At 41.8% G+C, this 19,732-nt stretch overlaps 1 protein-coding gene across 1 annotated transcript; it reads right to left on the bottom strand.

The window, feature by feature from the left end:
• Positions 1 to 4,723: 4,723 nt before the first annotated feature.
• Positions 4,724 to 10,440, bottom strand: LOC100979131 (keratin, type I cytoskeletal 24). The gene is made up of 8 exons (XM_008956757.5): positions 9,767 to 10,440; positions 8,539 to 8,621; positions 7,879 to 8,035; positions 6,960 to 7,121; positions 6,736 to 6,861; positions 6,182 to 6,399; positions 5,271 to 5,383; positions 4,724 to 5,073 (listed from the first exon to the last, which is right to left on the bottom strand). The coding sequence occupies exons 1-8, from the start codon at positions 10,379 to 10,381 to the stop codon at positions 4,970 to 4,972; spliced, it is 1,578 nt and encodes a 525-aa protein (XP_008955005.1). The 5' UTR covers positions 10,382 to 10,440; the 3' UTR covers positions 4,724 to 4,969.
• Positions 10,441 to 19,732: the final 9,292 nt, after the last annotated feature.

Below are 19,732 nucleotides of genomic sequence, written 5' to 3'. Positions count from 1 at the left end.
AGTGGTTTTGGAAAAATGAAAAAAAAAAGTACTTTTTGGGGGTACCTCTCACAGAAATAGGCCACTTGGTGAGTCTAGGATATGAAACTACAGAACTTCACTTATTTTGGTAGAGTAGAATTCTAGCTCATGGAATTAGGAGATGGAGCTTTAACTTGTAATTTTTCCACTTTATTTAAAGGGAGAGGCCTTTAAATAAATGACCTCTCCCAGCTTTATTTTCTTCATCTATAAAATGGGAACAGTAATACCTACATCAGAGAGTTTGTGGATTAAGTGAAATAAAATGTAAACATAGATACAAAGTGTTTATATACATAACACGTGCTTATGAAATATAAATTCCTTTTGCCCTCCTGTTTTTTCTCCTTTGGATTGCTCAAAAAGTTATTCTGCTTGACATCAATTATTATAGAAACATCTACATAGGTTAATTATAGACATTAATTTATTGTAATGCTTTTACATCACAAGTGGAACCACATAGAGCTACACTTTCTCTAATTTTTTTTTTTCTTTTTGAGACCAGGTCTCACTCTGTCACCCAGGCTGGAGTGCAGTGGTGCCATCACAGCTCATAGCAGCCTCAACCTCCTGGGCTCAAGCGATTCTCCTGCCTTAGCCTCCTGAGTAGCTGGGACTACAGGCACATGCCACCAGTACCAGCTAATTTTTGTATTTTTTTGTAGAGATAGGATCCTACTATGTTGCTCAGGCTGGTCTCAAACTCCTGGGCTCAAGTGATCCTCCCGCCTCAGCCTCCCAAAGTGCTGAGATTACAGGTGTGAGCCACTCCTGTAATCCCAGCAAAACCCCATCTCTACAAAAAATACAAAAATTAGCTGGGCATGGTGGAGCACACCTGTAGTCCCAGCTACTCAGGGGGCTGAGGTGGGAGGATCGCTTGAGCTCAGGAGGTCTAGGCAGCAGTGAGCCGTGATTGCGCCACTGCACTCCAGCCTGGGTGACTGAGGCATGCAATGCACATCCTATCGCAATTTTGTTATAAGCTCGCATGTGCTTATAACAAAGCACATGTTATAAGCTTCATGTTCCTTGCGGTTCTGTCAGCAAAATAACTTCATCATGCCCCCTCTCTGGAAGTCCAAGCTTTGTACACAGGATACCTCTGGGCTTGTCCTTTACCTGCTATTTAAGTGCTAACTTTTAAAAAAGTGGTTGAACTATTAACATTTGCTTCTTTCCTGCCTTATCATTTCATATTGACATTGATATTACAAATGAGTACTTTGTTTTCAGAAGGGCTTGATCAATATTTTCTGTTACCCAAGTGTCATATCTCAGCCACTGAAAAGTTTTTAAAGTGGTTTATTACTTGTAGTATTTTGTTCCTTGAGGAGGTTGTGTGGATAATATTACTTGAGCTTCATTTTGGGTGATTTATATTCACCAGTTTGTCTCCTCCTGGGTGAACACTGTCTAATTCCACGAAGTTGTCAAGCCAGTTTAGGCCACTTTCCTTAGAGCTTCAAATACTTTAGCCGTTTACTCTGAGCTGCCTGCTGTGAACCTTGTTTCTTGTTTGTCATCTCTGTGAGGATGGATGCCACATCGACCATTCTCATCGTTCTTGTGTATACGTCCCTGAGGTCAGAAAGAAAAAACAACCCTGTGAATCTCTGGATTAAAAGTCAACGGGTGAAAACCCATGTGCGAGGCTGGGTGTGGTGGCTCATGCCTGTAATCCCAGCAATTTGGGAGGCCGAGGCGGGCGGATCCCAAGGTCAGGAGTTCGAGACCAGCCTGGCCAACATGGTGAAACCCCGTCTCTACTAAAAATACAAAAATTAGCCGGGCTTGGTGGCGCGTGCCTGTAATCCCAGCTACTCAGGAGGCTGAGGCAGGAGAATCGTTTGAACCTGGGAGGTGGAGGCAAGATCGCGCCGCTGCACTCCAGCCTGGGCGACAAGCGAGAGACTCTGTCTCAAAAAAAACAAACAAACAAAAAAGAAAGCCCATGTGCATGTGGGCATGAGCTCTCCCTTCTTACAGTAAATCCACTCTCAGAAAAAAGAAATGTGTTCCTCTCATTCAACAGTTGAGGCTGAATGCAGTCGCTCATGCCTATAACCCCAGCACTTTGGAAGGCCGAGGTGGGAGGATTGCTTGAGCCCAGGAGTTTGAGACCAGCCTGGGCAACATAGTGAAACTCCATCTCTACAAAAAATAAACAAAATTAGCTGAGCATGGTTACCCGCAGCTACTCAGGAGGCTGAGGTGGGAGGATTGCTTGAGCCCAGGAAGTTGAGGCTGCAGGTGAATCAAGATGGCACCACTACACTCCAGCCTGGGCAACAGAGCGAGACCCTGTAACAAAACAAGGCAAAAAAATTGCCTGGAGAGCTGAACTTTAGGGTCTCACAATAAACATATTCCTATTGTAGAGTTTTAAAATAATTTTAAGGCAAGTAATAATGTATGAACACCGTGTCCTTAACTTTTTATTCAGCACTGTAAATATGTTTTATGATCCAAAATGGTTGAATAGTTTCAGTTTTCAAAATTGAACATGCCCTTAACAACACATTCTATTGTGTCTCAGTGTTCTGGTGTCTATGATTGGGCCTTTTCTATATTTGTAAACAATCATTCAGTACAAACGCAGCATCTTAACGCATGACAAGGAAGAACAGATGAGGGTTTTCACCTCGAGATGACTTTCAGAGTAGCCTTATACTTTTGCCTTGACATGAAAATAGTACTAGCCATGAACATAGGTCTCAGGTGGCCAAATTCCACAGCTAGAAGGTTAGACTTGAGAAGACCCACAGAGAGAGGCTTCGCTGATGTGGCCGGGATGGCTTAGGTTCTGCAGGCTGCTTACGGCAGATTTCCATTTCTGCTCTTGAGCTATGAATCCAGTTGGATGAGCTGGTTCAGACTTTTAGTATTTCAGCAGAGAAGAAGCACTCAGGGTTTTATTTATTGTAATGATTTGATGGTGGAAAACAGCTTTGACTTAAGCAACTTAACATTGCTCTTTTTCTTTGAGTAGTGGTTTAATGTTTATTCTGTGGTTAGCTATTAACCTTATTCTGCGGTTAGCTATTTAAGCAGAAGTCATAATGTACCCAGAGGTTCATTTTAAGTTTTATTCAATGTGCCCAGAAGATGAAAAACTACATGTTTTGATGATAGGTTTGATATGCTCACACAATTCTTAATTGGTTTTATATTGGAAGATACATGTTCAGATTTGTCCTTTTATAACTTTACATTTGGCTTTTTATGCCACGTCCCATGTTCTTTCCTTGAGGACTGGCTTGTAGAGTTGATTCTCTAATTTGTGATATGGACATATTAAATTCCTTGATTGAGAAAGCCCTTAGCCAGCCTGGGTTGGTGCTATGCCTGGTTCTTCCTGGGGCCCGTACCACCTCCTACCCAATCTTAACAGGTTTCATCATCCCAAACAAGACAAGACAAAGCCATGTGGCCTCAGGGATACTGTAGAAATGAAAGAATAGGGCTATGACCACCAACGGGATGAAAGATCTTAGCAGTGGAGACTGGGGAAAAGAAACACCAGCTTGGCGAAGTGGCAGGTTTTGGCTAAAGATGTGGCTAGATTTGGCAGGGGAACAAGTGCCTGAGGATCTCTTCTCTTTGGGGCTTTCAAGGTTTCAGGAAATCGGATTGCCATATCACATAGCCAATCTTATTTCCCAAGACTCTTTATTTGGCCCCTGTCCTAAATGTCCTGTAAACACACATGTCTGATTCCTATGTCACTTCTGATGCAGATTGTGAAATCAAGTCTTTACTATTAACAGCTTTTTATTGCTTGCTGTCTTCTTTGTGTTTTAGCTCTTCTTCTCTGCTGAAATGTGAGCTTTTTGAAGTAGGAGGGAGATTTTGAGTTTCTTTTTTATCTTATAAAATATCGAGTTCAGTGATGGACATATATAAACTAGACATTAATTATAAGTTGATTATTAAAATAATCACATCCTTCTTTGTGGGCTAAGCCGTTGACACGGTAGTCTAATTTCAGCTATCATGCCACTGAGTTCTTATGTGATGCCACTAAAAATGCCCACATTAAAAAAATGACTATAATCTGAATTGTATAAAGAAGGTAATGTGATACCCTACCTCGTTTTAACCTGATTGTCTCTCTTAGCTGAGAGAGCCGGACAGACTCCATTTTTGTTTCTTCACTTGCAGCTCCCCTCCCTTAAAGGCATAAGTAGCGCAAGCTGACTCCGAGCACATCCAGGAATGTACTTACTGATAAGATATCGAGGCAAGCTAAATCAGCAGTTCCTGAGGATGCGCTTGGGGGATGGCACCCAAAGCCCCTGCATTATCTCTTTGTGATAGTTTGAGCCCCTGCACCTGGAACTGTTTACTTTTCTATAACTGTTTCTGTAACCAATTAATCTTTCTTAATTGGTTTGCCTGTTCTGCTTCTGTAAAAATTGCTTCAGCTAAACTCCCTCTCCCCTATTTAGACCACGGTATAAAAAGAAATCTAGCCCCTTCTTCGGGGCCGAGAGAATTTTGAGCTCTAGCCGTCTTGTTCGCCGGCAATAAAAGGACTCCTGAATTAGTCTCAGAGTGTGGCATTTCTCTATAACTCGCTCAGTTACAACAGTAAGATATAAAGAATGAACTGACATTAGTAATATAGTCATGCAGCTAGATCATAATTGATAGCTTCCTTCCTAGGTAAAATACTTTTTAAAAAAATAAGTAATAATTAACTTGCAAAAGTAAATTTATTGAAGCATAGAAACAATTAAAGCAAAGTTGTTAATTCAGCTATTTCAAGAGCATTCTAATGAGGAAATAAGAAGATGCAGAAAAATTGGCTAGTCATCCATTTCTGGACTGAAGCTTTTCCTGAAATTATCCAGAAAGATGCCTAGATTGATGCCATTTCTTCGCTTGTGTCCTTCTTGATTTTTTTTTCTTTGAAAGACACTTTTGTTGATCTGGAAGTTCCTTATTTAACTTTCACCTCAGAAATACTGCTGACTTGAGACGAGACAACCTTGCCATCCACCAACTCCTCTACGATGGTCTTAGTCACTCTAGTCTTGCTTGAATCTGAAAATCATGGGATTGCAATGTCAGTCTGGAAACTCTCACGGAAACACAGAGCAAGAGAAATTCAATCACATGCATTCAACGTGTTCTGTCTGGGTGAGATTATGTAAAAAATAGTGGACCCTTTTAGTATGACAAGCAAAGTATGACTTTACTTTTAAATTACAGAACTATTATCAATATTAAAAAAAGTCTACCTCGTCCTTGACCAGAACAGCTTCCAGATCTTGAGTCACCAGATACCAGATCCCTGGATCCCATGTTTATGGATCCTGAGTTTCTACCACCAAATTCTGCAAAACTAGAACCACTGGAGAAAAAAAGAATTATGTTTTCCTTTGCAGTTTGCAAAGGCAGGAGAAAGCCTCCACCCCGGGGATTCTTCATGATGAAGCTTTGGATGTGTTTATGTGTTTTAATTGGATTGTGTCTGTTGCTTTTTTGTTCTACCTTGCACTCCTGGGCTCAAGTGATCCTCCTGTCTCAGCCTCCCCGGTATCTGGGATTATAGGTGTGCACCACCATGCCCAGCTAATTTTTTTTTTTTTTTTTTTTTTTTGAGACAAGGTCTCGTTCTATCACCCAGGCTGGAGTACAGTGGCATGATTACAGCTCACTGCAGCCTCAACCTCCTGGGCTCAAGTGATCTTCCCGCCTCAGTCCCCTGAGTAGCTGGGACTACAGGTGTGTGCCACCACGCCTGGCTAATTTTTGTATTTTTAGTAGAGACAGGATTTCACCATGTTGGCCAGGCTGGTCTCGAACTCCTGACCTCACGTGATCTGCCTGCCTTGGCCTCCCAAAGTGCCGGGATTACAGGCATAAGCCACTGTGCCCAGCCTCCAGCTAATTTTTTAAAAATTATTTTTTGAAGAGGAAGGGGTTTTGCTATGTTGCCCAAGCTGGTCTTGAACTCCTGGGCTCACGTGATTCTCCCACCTCAGCCTCCCAAAGTGCTGGGATTACAGGCCTGAGCCACTGCACGCAGCCTGTGTCTGTTACTTTATTACTCTCTATATATACAAGTCTAACCCCTGAGTCCCATTTTGGTTTTATAAAATAAATTCACTAAGGTATGCATTTTAGTTTGTTCATGACTTTGGTTTACCCTCCCTCTCCATCGAGCAGGCGGCAGTAGGTCTCGATCTCCACCTCCAGGCGTGTCTTGATGTCCAGCAATTGCTCGTACTCTGCGTTCTGGCATTTAGTCTCACCCCGGATCTGGCAGATCTCCTCCTCCAGGGCACTGATCTGCGTTTGAATTTCTGACAGCTGAGCCATGTAGCCAGCTTCTGTGTCAGCCAGGGTTCCCTCCAGGGAGCTTTTCTAAGAGAAAAAGCAAATAAAAAATTCATGATGAAAATAAATCATTGGATGATTTTTTAAAAATGCAATTTTATGTGGCACTAGAAGTGCACCTTCGCCATATAACCTATATTGTTATATCTTTGCTTCTTTAATTTTGGTTGGCACTTCTTTTTAAACTAAATCTTTTATGCAAAATAGAGTACATTATCTTTAACTTTTAATGCTTTCTATAATCATAATGCAGTTCTCCTTAACACTGCCTTTTTTATGTGCCTAATGAACCTCTTGGCAAAGAAAGAAAACTGCATTTGCTTAACTCCCTGTTGGAAAATGTGAAAAGCTATTTGCACATACCATGGCCAGTTGGGACTGAAGCTCAATTTCCAGGGCTTGCAGGGTACGTTTTAGTTCTGTTATCTCATTCTTGGCAGAAGTGGCTGCCCCAGCATCAGTGGAGATTTGTGCTTGTAGTGATGCGCTCTAAATACAAACATAATGCAGCTGTTGTAGGCTGATGAAAGGAGCAGAAGCGGCTTGTGTGTGGCTACTGGCTTAGGTGCTCAGCAGAGAGGATCTACCTGCTTGTTGAACTGCTCCTCAGCCTCTCGGCGGTTTTGCTCAGCCAGCTCCTCGTACTGCGCCCTCATGTCATTCAGTAATTTGGTCAGGTCGGTCCCTGGCGCAGCATTCATTTCTACGGTCACCTCCCCTCCGGAGCTTCCTTGCATATTCTTCATTTCCTAGCATGAAGGAAAAAAGACTATCGTGATGCAAACAGAAAAGCGATGACTTCCGAAAATGTGCCTAGACAACAACAATTTGAAAGTAGGACACTGAAAGGAAAAAAAAAAAATCAAATCTAGGTATAATTTACTCATGATTACTTTTGTTTCCTGGTCATAGTATGTGGGAAATTCACTTAGATAAAAATGAGTTTATTTTACCTTTTTTTCTTTTTTCTTTTTTTTTTGAGATGGAGTCTCACTCTGTCGCCCAGGCTGGAGTGCAGTGGCTTGATCTCGGCTCACTGCAAACTCCGCCTCCCCAGTTCAAGTGATTCTCCTGCCTCAGCCTCCTGAGTAGCTGGGATTACAGGTGCAACAGGTGTGCGCCATCACGCCCTGTTTATTTTTGTATTTTTAGTAGAGAGGGGGTTTCACCATGTTGGTCAGGCTGGTCTCGAAATCCTGACCTCGTGATCTGCCTGCCTTGGCCTCCCAAAGTGCTGAGATTACAGGCATGAGCCACTGTGCCCGGCCTATTTTACTTTTTTAGAGACACAGTATCTCTCTGTTGCTCAGGCTGGAATCCAGTGGCATGATCATAGCTCACTGTGGCCTCCAACTCCTGGGTTCAAGGGATCCCCCGCCTCGGCCTCCAGAGTAGCTGAGACTACAGGCATGAGCCACTGCACTCAGCCAATTTTATTTGTATAGAATGCATATGGGGAGAAATATGTTAGCTAGAGTTATTCGTTTATGTAGAACATGTTCCTACCTCCTCGTGGTTCTTCTTCAGGTAGGCTAGCTCCTCGGTGAAACTCTCGATCTGCATCTCCAGGTCACAGCGGGTCATAGTCAGGTCATCCAGGACTTTCCGCAGGCCATTGATGTCAGCCTCCACGCTCTGCCGGAGACACAGCTCGTTCTCATACCTGGAAGGGGCAGCAGTAAGGCAAAAAATACTGTGAGCTCACCTGGCCGTGTTTCAAAGGGTACCTTCCATTCTTACATATTGAAAAAGTTCTCACCTGTGGGCATTTTAATAAATAAAGGTTATTAAGTTTTCTCTTGGGAAATTTTCCCTTGTAAAGAAAAATACCAATGTAATGTTAATTCTAATCATGTCTAACATTTTTAATAATAAAATTCTCATTCTAAATTTGCCTCTTTCTTTTTTCTTTTGCAGCTGTTGTAGGCTGATGAAAGGAGCAGAAGCGGCCGGTGTGTAGCTACTGGCTTAGGTGCTCAGCAGAGAGGATCTACCTGCCCCAGCATCAGTGGAGATTTGTCTAATGGTCTAAAGTTTACCCTTGGGATGTTTGTAAATTTAGGTCATGATCCTATAGTATATATATATATATATATATTTGTTTATAAAATGGAATAAAATTTTTTTTTCCCATAACACTTGTTTTCAAGTCTTTATGTTTCTTACTTCAGTCTGAAGTCATCAGCAGCCAATCTGGCATTGTCAATGTGCAAAACGATCCCAGCATTTTCAACAGTGGCAGCAATGATCTAAAAAAGATGTTAATAGTGAGTGAATCACAAATGATTTTTACCTTGTGTCTGCATGCCTACTTGTAAGGGTAGCTGTTGCCTGTGTTATTAGCTCTTTTTTTTGTGTGTGTGTAGAGACAGAGTCTCGCTCTGTCGCCCAGGCTGGAGTGCAGTGGCAAGATCTCAGCTCACTGCAACCTCCGCCTCCCATGTTTAAGCGATTCTTGCGCCTCAGCCTCCTGAGTAGCTGGGATTACAGGCGCTTGCCACTATGCCCGGCTAATTTTTTTTTTGTGTGTGTTTTTAGTAGACACGGGGTTTCACCATGTTGGCCAGGCTAATCTCAAATTCCTGACCTCAAGTGATTTGCCTGCCTCAGCCTCCTAAAGTGCTGGGATTACAGATGTGAGCCACCATGCCCGGCCTGTGCTATTAGCTTTTAAAGGTGACTTGCTTTGCAAACTTACTTAGTAATGACTAAGTATACAGCCCCAGACCTATATATCTGGGGCTGGTATATTTAGGACTACATCTTTCTGCAAAAAGATAACAGTCTGCACATTTATTGGACTAGGCACAGGAACCTGTTTTACAGGACATAGCCCTCTGCATATTTCTGCTACTTTGTAAGATCATTATCTCATGAGCTTTTTCAGAAAATAGTGCAAAAATTGTATTTCACTTCCAAAAAAGTCTTTAAAAATATATTTCCCGTACAAAAGTGGCTAAACATTTTAGATTCTACTACATTCTTATGTAATGTTTGCACCAGATTTTCTGGGAAGAAAAATAATACTAAAGAATATTTAAATCTTGTAAGACAATAAAATGTGTCAGTCTGTCAGAATTCATCATAAATAATTAGATTAAACTAATGTTGACTCACTGCCATCATTCTTATATATAAATGATAATTAGCTGCCTGGTGTTGTATAAGTTTTACTCTTATGTAGAAATACTGAAACTGAGATGGAAACAGAAAATTAATGTGATTGGACATCACATAAGGTACTATAATAATTAAGACACATCAGGTCCCACTTTGCATATGTAACAAGCAAATATGTTTTCAAATAATTTCTTAAAATTTTCATTATAGTACATGATCTGAAAAGAAGTGAAAGATCCACAAACAATAGAAACTCAGGCACAGATAGTCTCACCTGGTTTCTGAGATCTTCAATTATTGAATAGTATTTGCTATAATCTCTTCCCGATCCACCGTCTCCAGACCCAGGCCCATATTTGTCATACCACTCCTTGATTTTGTTCTCCAGATCAGTGTTAGCCTCCTCCAGGGCTCTGACCTTGTCTAGGTAATTGGCCAAGCGGTCATTGAGGTTCTGCATGGTTTGCTTTTCCCCTCCAGAGAAAAGCCCCCCATTGCCAACACCACCTCCCATACCACCACCATAGCTGTAGAAGCCTCCACTAGCACCACTGCTGAATCTCGAACTCCCACAGAATCCAGAACCCCTGCCAAATCCAGAGACCCCGCCAAAGCTAGAACCCCCACCAAATCCTGTCCCAGAGCCTGAAGCTCCCCCAAAACCACCCCCTGCTGAGCAGCTACCAAAGCCCCCTCCAAAGCTGCCCCCAAAAGCACCGCTAGACCCCCCACTCAGGCTGCAGCTGCTGGCTCCTCCTCGGAAGCCCTGGGCCGAGCTGCCCCCCAGACCACATCTGCTTCCACTGCTGAAGCTGCTTCCACCAGCAGACACCCTGGCTGAGCTGCTGCCTCCAGCCCTGGAGGAGGAGACGCGAGACGAGCAAGACATGGTGCTCCTGCAAACGTGAGCTTGTCCAGGCGAATAGGAGAGGTGATGACGAAGAGTGTATTCAAGGCTGCCTTTTTGGCCTTTATATACACACTTTGAGGGTGTTCCTTTTCTCTGTCACTTCTTAATCCCTGTTACAGTTTTGGTAATCCGTAATTGGATAATTTCTTTTTCTTGAACACTTCTCTGAAGCTAGGTCAGAGCCCTGGGACATTTACTATATCAATAAAAAAAGAATAAGGTGGAGCAAAACAAAAAAATTTTCAGAATTACAGTTTTAATCTTTCAGAGGTTTTGATGATTGGTAACTTTTCTCTGGAAGTGTAGTTCTATTAAATTTGCTTCATGATTTCACATTTGCAGAGAATATCTCCAGGTTAACAAATGTAATTAAAATACTTAATATGATGAGAATAAAAATTTCCCATCAATCATGTAACTTTTTTGTTCATATTGTTCTCAAAAGTTGAAATTAGCTTTCACATCAGCAATAATTTCAGATTTGATTAAGCATCCATCTCTTCGATTATTTCAATCAGCGTGTTTTTTAAGGTTGTTGAAGTTTGTGATTTTAAGTTATTGCTTTCTTTTTTTGTATTTTGTATAATATAAAAAAAGCATATAATTTGTAAAAATTATGTTTTTGTAGTTCATAAGAAAAACATAAATAATAGTTTTCTAGGTAAGTATTATTACATCTCAGCAACATGTTTATTCAAGTAGCTAATGTCTAAGAAAGATTGAAAAGCTTTTAGGCAGATTGTTTTAATATGATTTTCTTTCTGGTTGAATTCTAGTCTGATATAAAGAGAGCAACTTCCTTTTTGAGTCAAATTTCAAGAAATGAAGAGATGATGCAGATATCTCCTGCCTTCGTTTTAAAGATAAAAGGGGATTTGTATCTACTTCTGATAACTAGTGTTACAATTGGAGTTATTTTATAAATTCTGAACCCTCCTGAGTTCCCTTTGTGCTTCATGGCTTTTTGTCCCTTTGTATTTTTGACTGTTTCCATTCATGTCTTCTAGTCACTTCACCAGTTTAATAGTGTCTTTTTGAAAGACAGATACTGTATAATTCCAGTACTATGAGGTGCCTAGAGTAGTCAAATTCACAGAGACAGAAAGCAGAATGGTAGTTGCCAGTGGCTGAAGGGTTGGAGATAGACAGTTGTTGCTTACTGGGCATAGAATTTTAGTTTTGCAATATGAAAAGAGTTTGGGGCCAGGCGTGGTGGCTCACGCCTGTAATCCCAGCTCTTTGGGAGGCCGAGGCAGGTGGATCACCTGAGGTCAGGAGTTCGAGACCAGCCTGGCCAAGATGGTGAAATCCCGTCTCTACTAAAAATACAAAAAATTAGCCGGGCGTGATGGCAGGTGCCTGAAATCCTAGCTACTTGGGAGGCTGAGGCAGAGAATTGCTTGAACCCGGGAGGCAGAGGTTGCAGTGAGCCAAGATTGTGCCACTGGACTCCAGCCTCAGAGACAGAGCGAGACTCGTCTTAAAAAAAAAAAAAGGAAAGAGTTTGGGAGATTGGTTGCACAACAATGTCAGTGCACTTAAGACTACCGAACTGTAAACTTATAAATGATGAAGATGATAAGTTTATGCTATATGTATTTTACCACAATTTTTAAAAAGTCTTAAAAAACAGGTGCTTCCAGAAATAGTTTTTATCCTCCTTAGCTTTAAACTTAAGTAGCTGACTTTTGTTTATTTAAGAATTTCTTCCTTCTTTTGCCAGTCTCTGTTAAACTATGTGCACACCTTAATCTTTATATTCAATCATTTGTTAAACAATGTTCTGCTTTAAATTTTTCCTTAAATTGCATTTGATTGGGACACATGATTAAATAGGTAATCATTCCCTTTACTATGTAGCTGTTATGTGGCTTTTATGCTCTACCTGTACTGTTTTCACAGGAGTATGATGTTACTCTTCTTCATATTTAGGGTGACATGTCTCCAAGGGGTACATGGTGTACAAAATTTTAAATTGTTAAGCTGGGAGTAATTTTTATAACGCCCTTCTAAAGTAGCTAAAAAATGCACCACACATAATGTGTTGGTCATCCTGCCTCGCCCATCCCTAAAGCTGTGAAACCAAAGAAAACTAAACCCTAATGATTAAATGGTATGCAAATGCTGGCAATGGGAGGAACAGTCACAGAGTGTTTCTCCCTTTTAAAACTATGAAATGTAATCTTTCAATTTTCATAAAGACTTGCATTTGGTTGAAAGCACTTTTAAATCCCAGCTCCTTGGGAGGCTGAGGCAGGAGAATTCCTTGAACCCGGTGGGTGGAGCTTACAGTGAGCAGAGATTGTGCCACTGCACTCCAGCCTGGGCGACAGTGCAAGACTCCATCTCAAAAAAAAAAAAAAAAAAAAAGACAGAGAGAGAGAGAGACAGACTGAATCTTAGGTGTCTGGGCTCCCAGTTCAAATTTTGAATAGTTTGTGATTAGAAGTTTATTTCTACCTGTAAAGAAACATATAAAAGCTATATTTCCTTATAGAATATGATTTTAATAATAAGTGCAGAATGATTTGCAGATAGTAACCATCAATTTTTTTTGTGTGTGTGTGGGATAGATTATTAGTATTTAAATATTTTTCAGATTAATATATTGCAGGTTTTTAGACTAGTAGGAAAACCAAATACTGAAATGCATGGCATATGGCTCCTGATGAATCTTTACAGAATTGAGAACAGAACTTGGGGATTCTATCTTCTGTTCATTCGAGAAAATATACTGTTTTGTGTTTTTCAAATAGAAGCATCACATCAGAGTAGTTAAGGGAAGTTGCTGGGTTTAGAGTATTTGTTGAATGTTGACAAAACTTTCTGTGGCAGACAGTAAAAAAGAAGGGAAAATATACATTTAAAAAAATTTTAACTTTTAACTTTTGTGGGTGCATAGTAGGTATATAGATTTATGGGGTACATAAGATATTTTGATATAGGTGTACATATCCCATCAGGGTAAATGGGGTACCCATCACCTCGAGCACTTATCCTTTGTGTTACAAACATTCCAATTATACTATTTTTTAGTTATTATAAATTATACAAGTAAATTATTATTGACTATAGTCACTCTGTTACACTATGAAACACTAGGTCTTATTCATTTTTCTAACTATTTTTGGTACCCATCAAGCGTCCTCACTTTTCCCCTACTCCCCCATTTCCCTTCCCAGCCTCTGATAACCATCATTCTACTCTCTATCTTCATGAGTTCAATTGTTTGAATTTTCAGCTCCCACAAGTAAGTGAGAATACACAAAGTTTGTCTTTCTGTGCTTGGCGTATTTCACTTAACATAATGACCTCCAGTTTCATCCACATTGTTGCAAATGACAAGATCTCATTCTTTTCACGACCGAATAGTACTCCATTGTGTATATGTGCCACTTTTTTTTTTTTTTTTAAGACAGGTTTCACTCTTGTCACCCAGACTTGAGTGCAATGGCGCGATCTCGGCTCACTGCAACCTCCACCTCCTGTGTTCAAGCGATTCTCCTGCCTCAGCCTCCCGAGTAGCTGGGATTACAGGCACCCACCACCATGACCAGCTAATTTTCATATTTTTAGTAGAGACGGGGTTTCACCATGTTGGCCAGGCTGATCTTGAACTCCTGACCTCATGATCCGCCCTCCTTGGCCTCCCAAAGTGCTGGGATTACAGGCGTGAGCCACCGCGCCTGACCTGTGCCACTTTTTCTTTATCTATTCTACTGTTGATGGATGCTTAGGTTGCTTTTAAATCTTGTCAATAGTGCTGTAATAAACATGGGAGCACAGACATCTCTTTAATATAGCAATTTTCTTTCTTTTGGACACATTGGAAAGTATAAATTTGATGTGTGAACAGTCTCTTTGCAATGCCTTTGCAATGACAGATAGTAGATAGACAATAAATATTCCTTGAATTAATAAAAACTAACATGGCCTGATTTTCTTCATGAACAACTTGGATCAGTGATTACTTTTGTTCTTTACTATGTGTTGTGTTTTGTTTTCTGAATCTTTATGCTCCACTTCTGGGTTAGTGATTCTCAGTGTGTGGTGGCGGAGAGCGGGGCTTGGCAGTAAGAGGAAATGTTGTTTGGGAAGAGGGCAGAAAGGTCAGGCAAGAGTCAACCGGGGACCTTCCTGTAGGGAATCATTGTTTGGGCCAGCTTCCTGCTGGTGGCTGCTCTAGGCCCCGCCAGGGTCAACTACTTGGAAGAGAAAAAGGTTTTGCAATAATAACATGACTAAGAGCCCACTCCAGTAGATCTGGCACCACCCGTCGATGGATTGGGTGTGTCATTGTCACACCCCAGAAATCCACCAATTCTGTGGCTGATTCTCTTCCTTCATCACTTTCTCTCCTTCCCCAACAACCTCGTCCATTCTTTCTCTTCCTGGTTTCACTTAAGTGTGTCTATTTGAAGGCTTCCTCTTCTCCACCAGGAAGCATCTGCTTGGTCATGCCATTTTGCCAAATTTTGTTCTGGGAAGAAAAATCACCTGGCTTTGTTCTTGTATGTGAGTGCTTTCAAATCTCTTTAAATAACTCAATTCTCTACGTTTCCTGAAGATCATTCTGTGAGTTTATGGAGAATTAAGAGAATGGGTGAGTGACTTTGCGGGGGTTGGGATGCTTTGTCCTCCAGGCTCCACAGACCATATATAATATGAAATAAGCAGAGTTTTCAAGGATTAGCTCTGCTTAAAAAGTCCTTTTGTGCCTTTCTTCATACCAGACAGACAGTATTCTTCTCTTCAGAGAATCCAAAAGCATGAACAATCCAGATCATAACTTGAGCAGTAGGGCCTAGCCCCTGTGCCTCTTGCCAATGCTAAGTTGATACACTGGGCCTTCCTGCTTTGTCTCTTCCAGCTTGACCCCTCAACCTCCTGCTGCCCTCTGATGTCAGAGAAGCTGCAAATCTTTGGTCAAGGAATCCAGGGCTTAAATAGTAGTTTCATAGCAAAAGAATGGCATGGTATTTTACACAAGATCATATTTTATATGATCATATTTTATATGATAGGCTCAGAAGAAAGCTTCATCAGTCTCAAGTCTCTTGTCCTCTGTCCACCAGAACTATAACACAACATTTGAGTACAGTCGATGTCTCTTGACCAAGCCACCATGTCCTCATCTGTAAAATTATTATATTGGTCTATCCACTTCTCAGGTTCCCTTCCAGCTCTAATTTTTAGCAATCCGGTAATTAAATGTATTACTTCTCAGATTTAGAAAGTGTTTTATATTACTATTAGGTGAGATTTTCTTTTTTTCTTTTCTTTTTTTTTTTTTGAGACACAGTTTCACTCTTGTTGCCCAGGCTGGAGTGCAATGGCGTGATCTCGGCTCACTGCAACCTCCGCCTCCTGGGTTCATGCCATTCTCCTGTCTCAGCCTCCTGAGTGGCTGGGACTACAGGCAAGCACCACCATGCCCAGCTAATTTTGTATTTTTAGTAGAGGCGGGGTTTCTCCATGTTGGTCAGGCTGGTCTCGAACTCCGGACTTCAGGTGATCCACCTACCTCGGCCTCCCAACGTGCTGGGATTACAGGCATGACCACTGCACCCAGCCAGGAGGGATTTTCTTTACTAGAGCATTAGCTGCAAAAGTTCACTGCTTGTGCTTGAGAACTGGGTAGAGTGGAAATTGTGCTTAGAGGTCCCTTTAACTGGTCTCTACGTGTCTACTCCAAGGAAAGCTCTTATAAAGGCACCCAACTGAGGAAAAGAATACTTGCCTAGAGATTCTTTCAAGACAATGTTCTTGATCAGAGTTACAATTAGAACTAAACAATAAGAAAGACAACCAGAAAAATCTCTGTGAGTTGATACATTCTCTTAGATAACTGTGGTATAAAGGGAAATATATATTAATGATGAGAGTGTCTTTTGAATACTGATGAGATGGCTTGCGGCTAGGGGCCTCTCAATAGCTTCAGGATGAGGACTGGTCTCCAGAGGACCAAGCCTTGATTAGAAGCTTAGAACTTTCAGCCACGTCTCCTAACCTTTGGGGAGGGGAGAGGGGCTGGGTATTGAGTTAATCACAAATGGCCAGACTCATGTCTATGTCATGAAACCTACATAACCCTTAAGTCAGGGGTCCCCAATCCCTGGGAATTGTATGAAGGAACTGGGCCACACAGCCAGAGGTGAGTGGAGGCTGCACGAGCATTACCGCCTGAGCTCCACCTCCTGTCAGATCAGCAGTGGCATTAGATTCTCATAGGAGCATGAACCCTGTTGTGAACCGTGCATGCGAGGGATCTAGGTTGTGGGCTCCTTATGAGAATCTAATGCCTGATGATATGTCAGTCTCCCATCACCCCCAGATGGAACTGTCTAGTTTCAGGAAAACAAGCCCAGGGCTCCCACTGATTCTATGTTATGGTGAGTTGTATAATTATTTCATTATATACTACTATGTAATAATAATAGAAATAAAGTACACAATAAACGTAATGTGCTTGAATTGTCCCGAAACGATTCCACCCACCTGGTCTATGGAAAAATTGTTTTCCACAAAACCAGAGCCTGGTGCCAAAAAGGTTGGGGACTGCTACCTTAAATAATGGGGCTCAGAAAGCTTCTGGGTTGATGAACATGTGGAGGTGCTGGGAGTATGGTATGTCCAGAGAGGGCATGGAAGTTCTGTGCCTGTTCCCCCATATCCTGCCCTATTTATCCTTTCTGTTTAACTGTTCTTGAGTTGATCCTTTATAATAAACTGGTAATAGTAGGCAAAGTGTTTTCCTGAGTCCCGTGAGTCATTCTAGAAATTATCAAAACTTAAGTGGGGAAGATTGTGGAAACCCCAAACTTTGTAGTGAATCAGAGGTGTGGGTAACCTGGTGTACAAGTCTGTTCTTGCACTGCTATAAATGAATAAATACCTGAAACTGGGTAATTTATAAAGAAATTGGCTCACAGTTCTGCAGGGTGTACAGGAAGCATGATACTGGCATCTGCTTTGCTTCTGGGGAGGCCTCAGGAAACTTACAATGATGGCAGAAGGCAAAGGAGAAGCAGACATGTCTTACATGGCCAGAGCAGGAGCAAGAGAGAGAGGGGGGAGGTTCCACACACTTTTAAACAACCAAATCTCACAAGAACTCACTCACTATCACAACGACAGTACCAAGGCGGGGATGGTGTTAAACCATGAGAAGTGGCCCCCATGATTCAATCACCTCCCACCAGGCCCCATTTCCAACATTGGGGATTACATTTCAACATGAGATTTGGTGGGGACAGAGATCCAAACCACATCACCTGGGGACCTGATACTTGTGACTAGCATCTGTGGTGAGGGCAGTCTTATGAGGTGGAGCCTTTCAACTTGCAGAGTCTAACACTAATTCCAGATAGTTAGTGTCAGAATTGATTTGAATGTTAGGATACCCGCTTGGGTATCATAGGAAAAAAAGAAGCCTTTCATAACTGTTGGATCAAATATGACAAACCAGAAAGTAGTGAAAAAGTCCAGGCATGGTGGCTTACGCCTGTAATCCCAGTCCTTTGGGAGGCCAAGGCAGGAGGATCGCTTGAACCTACGAATTTGAGGCTTGCAGTGAGCTACGATTGTGCCACTGCACTCCACTCTGGGTGACAGAGCAAGACCCCATCTCTAAAAAAAAAAAAAAGTTAAAAGAAAAGCACTTCATACCTGGACTTTTGGGATGTAGCTAACTTTGAACAATGAAGAAAATTTATTGCCTCTAATGGCTGCATTGTTAAAAAAGAAAGACCAAAGATGAAGAAATTTAGTATGACGATTTCTTTTAAAGAACAGCAAGATAAACTAAAAAATATAAAAATAAATTAGTAAAAATAAAGGCCGAAATTATTCAAACAGAAAAGAAAAAAATACATAAATATGTCGAAAAGCTGATCCTTTTAGAGATCAATTAAATAGACAACCTCTTCATGAACCTGCTTAGGAAAAGAGAGAGAGGTCCAACACACAAGGTTGGAAGTGGGAAAGAGACATAACTGGGTATAGAACAGATTAAAATAATTATAAGAGAATACCACGTATAAGGCAATGGCAGCACTCTTGGAGACCTTTCTGGTAGTTAGCCAAATTATTATTACCCAGTGGGTGATCTCTGTGCTCATCAGACCAGTCCTGGCAAGACTCACCCCAGGGACAGTGACAGGGACAGGCTGGGGTGCTCAGCCTACCTGCAGTGGCCCTGGGGCATGCTGGGAGAGAAAGGGGCACAGGGCTTACCCTAGGAGGAGAGGGCCCTGGAGAAGCCATGGCAAAGCTGTGACCATGGGTGGGCAGAGCTGATCAGAGTCTGCAGATTTGAGCTGGGCATAAAAGGCTGTGGGATTTGGACACAGGGGCCATCCATATTGTTACCAGAACATGGAGGAGAGCCAGTAGGAATACTGGCTATGAAGCCAGATCCTTCCAGAAAGGGAGAAAGGAACAGGACTCTGCTGTGATGTGGAGGCTGACTAGGTGGAGTGAGGAGAAGGTCCTAGCAAGCAATTGTGCTTGTCTTTTGGTGCCCGTACCCGGGAGGGAGACAGAGAAACCAGATGCCCAGGAAACCTTGATTGAAGGGTGCCAGGTAAGCCCTGTCCTTCCCACAGTGGCATTCAACAGCAAGTCCAGGACCTACCATTATCTTTCTGTGTGTAGAGTGGACACAAGCACATATTTCTAAAGAGGACTAATGGATGATCTTTAGGTACTAACTTGTGACCCATTCATTGGAGGTCACTGGGTGTTTCTAGAAGTGCTTTTGATGTGACTGATCTTGGAGCAAGGCCTCAAATCACACCTTATTCTGTTCTTTCTATGTATCCAAATTTTACCACTTTTCAAGGGCTATCTCTTCTGGAACACTCTTCTGGAACACTCCAACCCTTCATTTACCAGCTTCTCCTTCTCCCCACAGAATTTTTCTTTCTTATTATTCTTACGGTTTCTACCACGTTACTTATCACTTGGTCCTTCTTGTATTTTTCTTTGACAATAAAAAAGGAGAGGTCAGGCGCGGTGGCTCATGCCTGTAATCCCAGCACTTTGGGAGGCCAAGGTGGGTGGATCAACGAGGTCAGGAGATCGAGACCATCCTGGCTAACATGGTGAAACCCCGTCTCTACTAAAAATACAAAAAATTAGACTGGTGTGGTGTTACGTGCCTGTAGTCCCAGCTATTTGGGAGGCTGAGGCAGGAGAATTGCTTGAACTGGGGAGGTGGAGATTGCAGTCAGCTGAGATTTCACCTCTGCACTCAGGCCTGGGTGACAGAGCGAGACTCCATCTCAAACAAGACAAAACAAAACAAAACAAAGAGTATTCATTTAAAAA

The sequence above is a fragment of the Pan paniscus genome, chromosome 19, assembly GCF_029289425.2.
Source record: "Pan paniscus chromosome 19, NHGRI_mPanPan1-v2.0_pri, whole genome shotgun sequence".
NCBI classification, from domain to species: Eukaryota; Metazoa; Chordata; class Mammalia; order Primates; family Hominidae; genus Pan; species Pan paniscus.
This window is presented reverse-complemented; position numbering and strand designations above follow the sequence as displayed.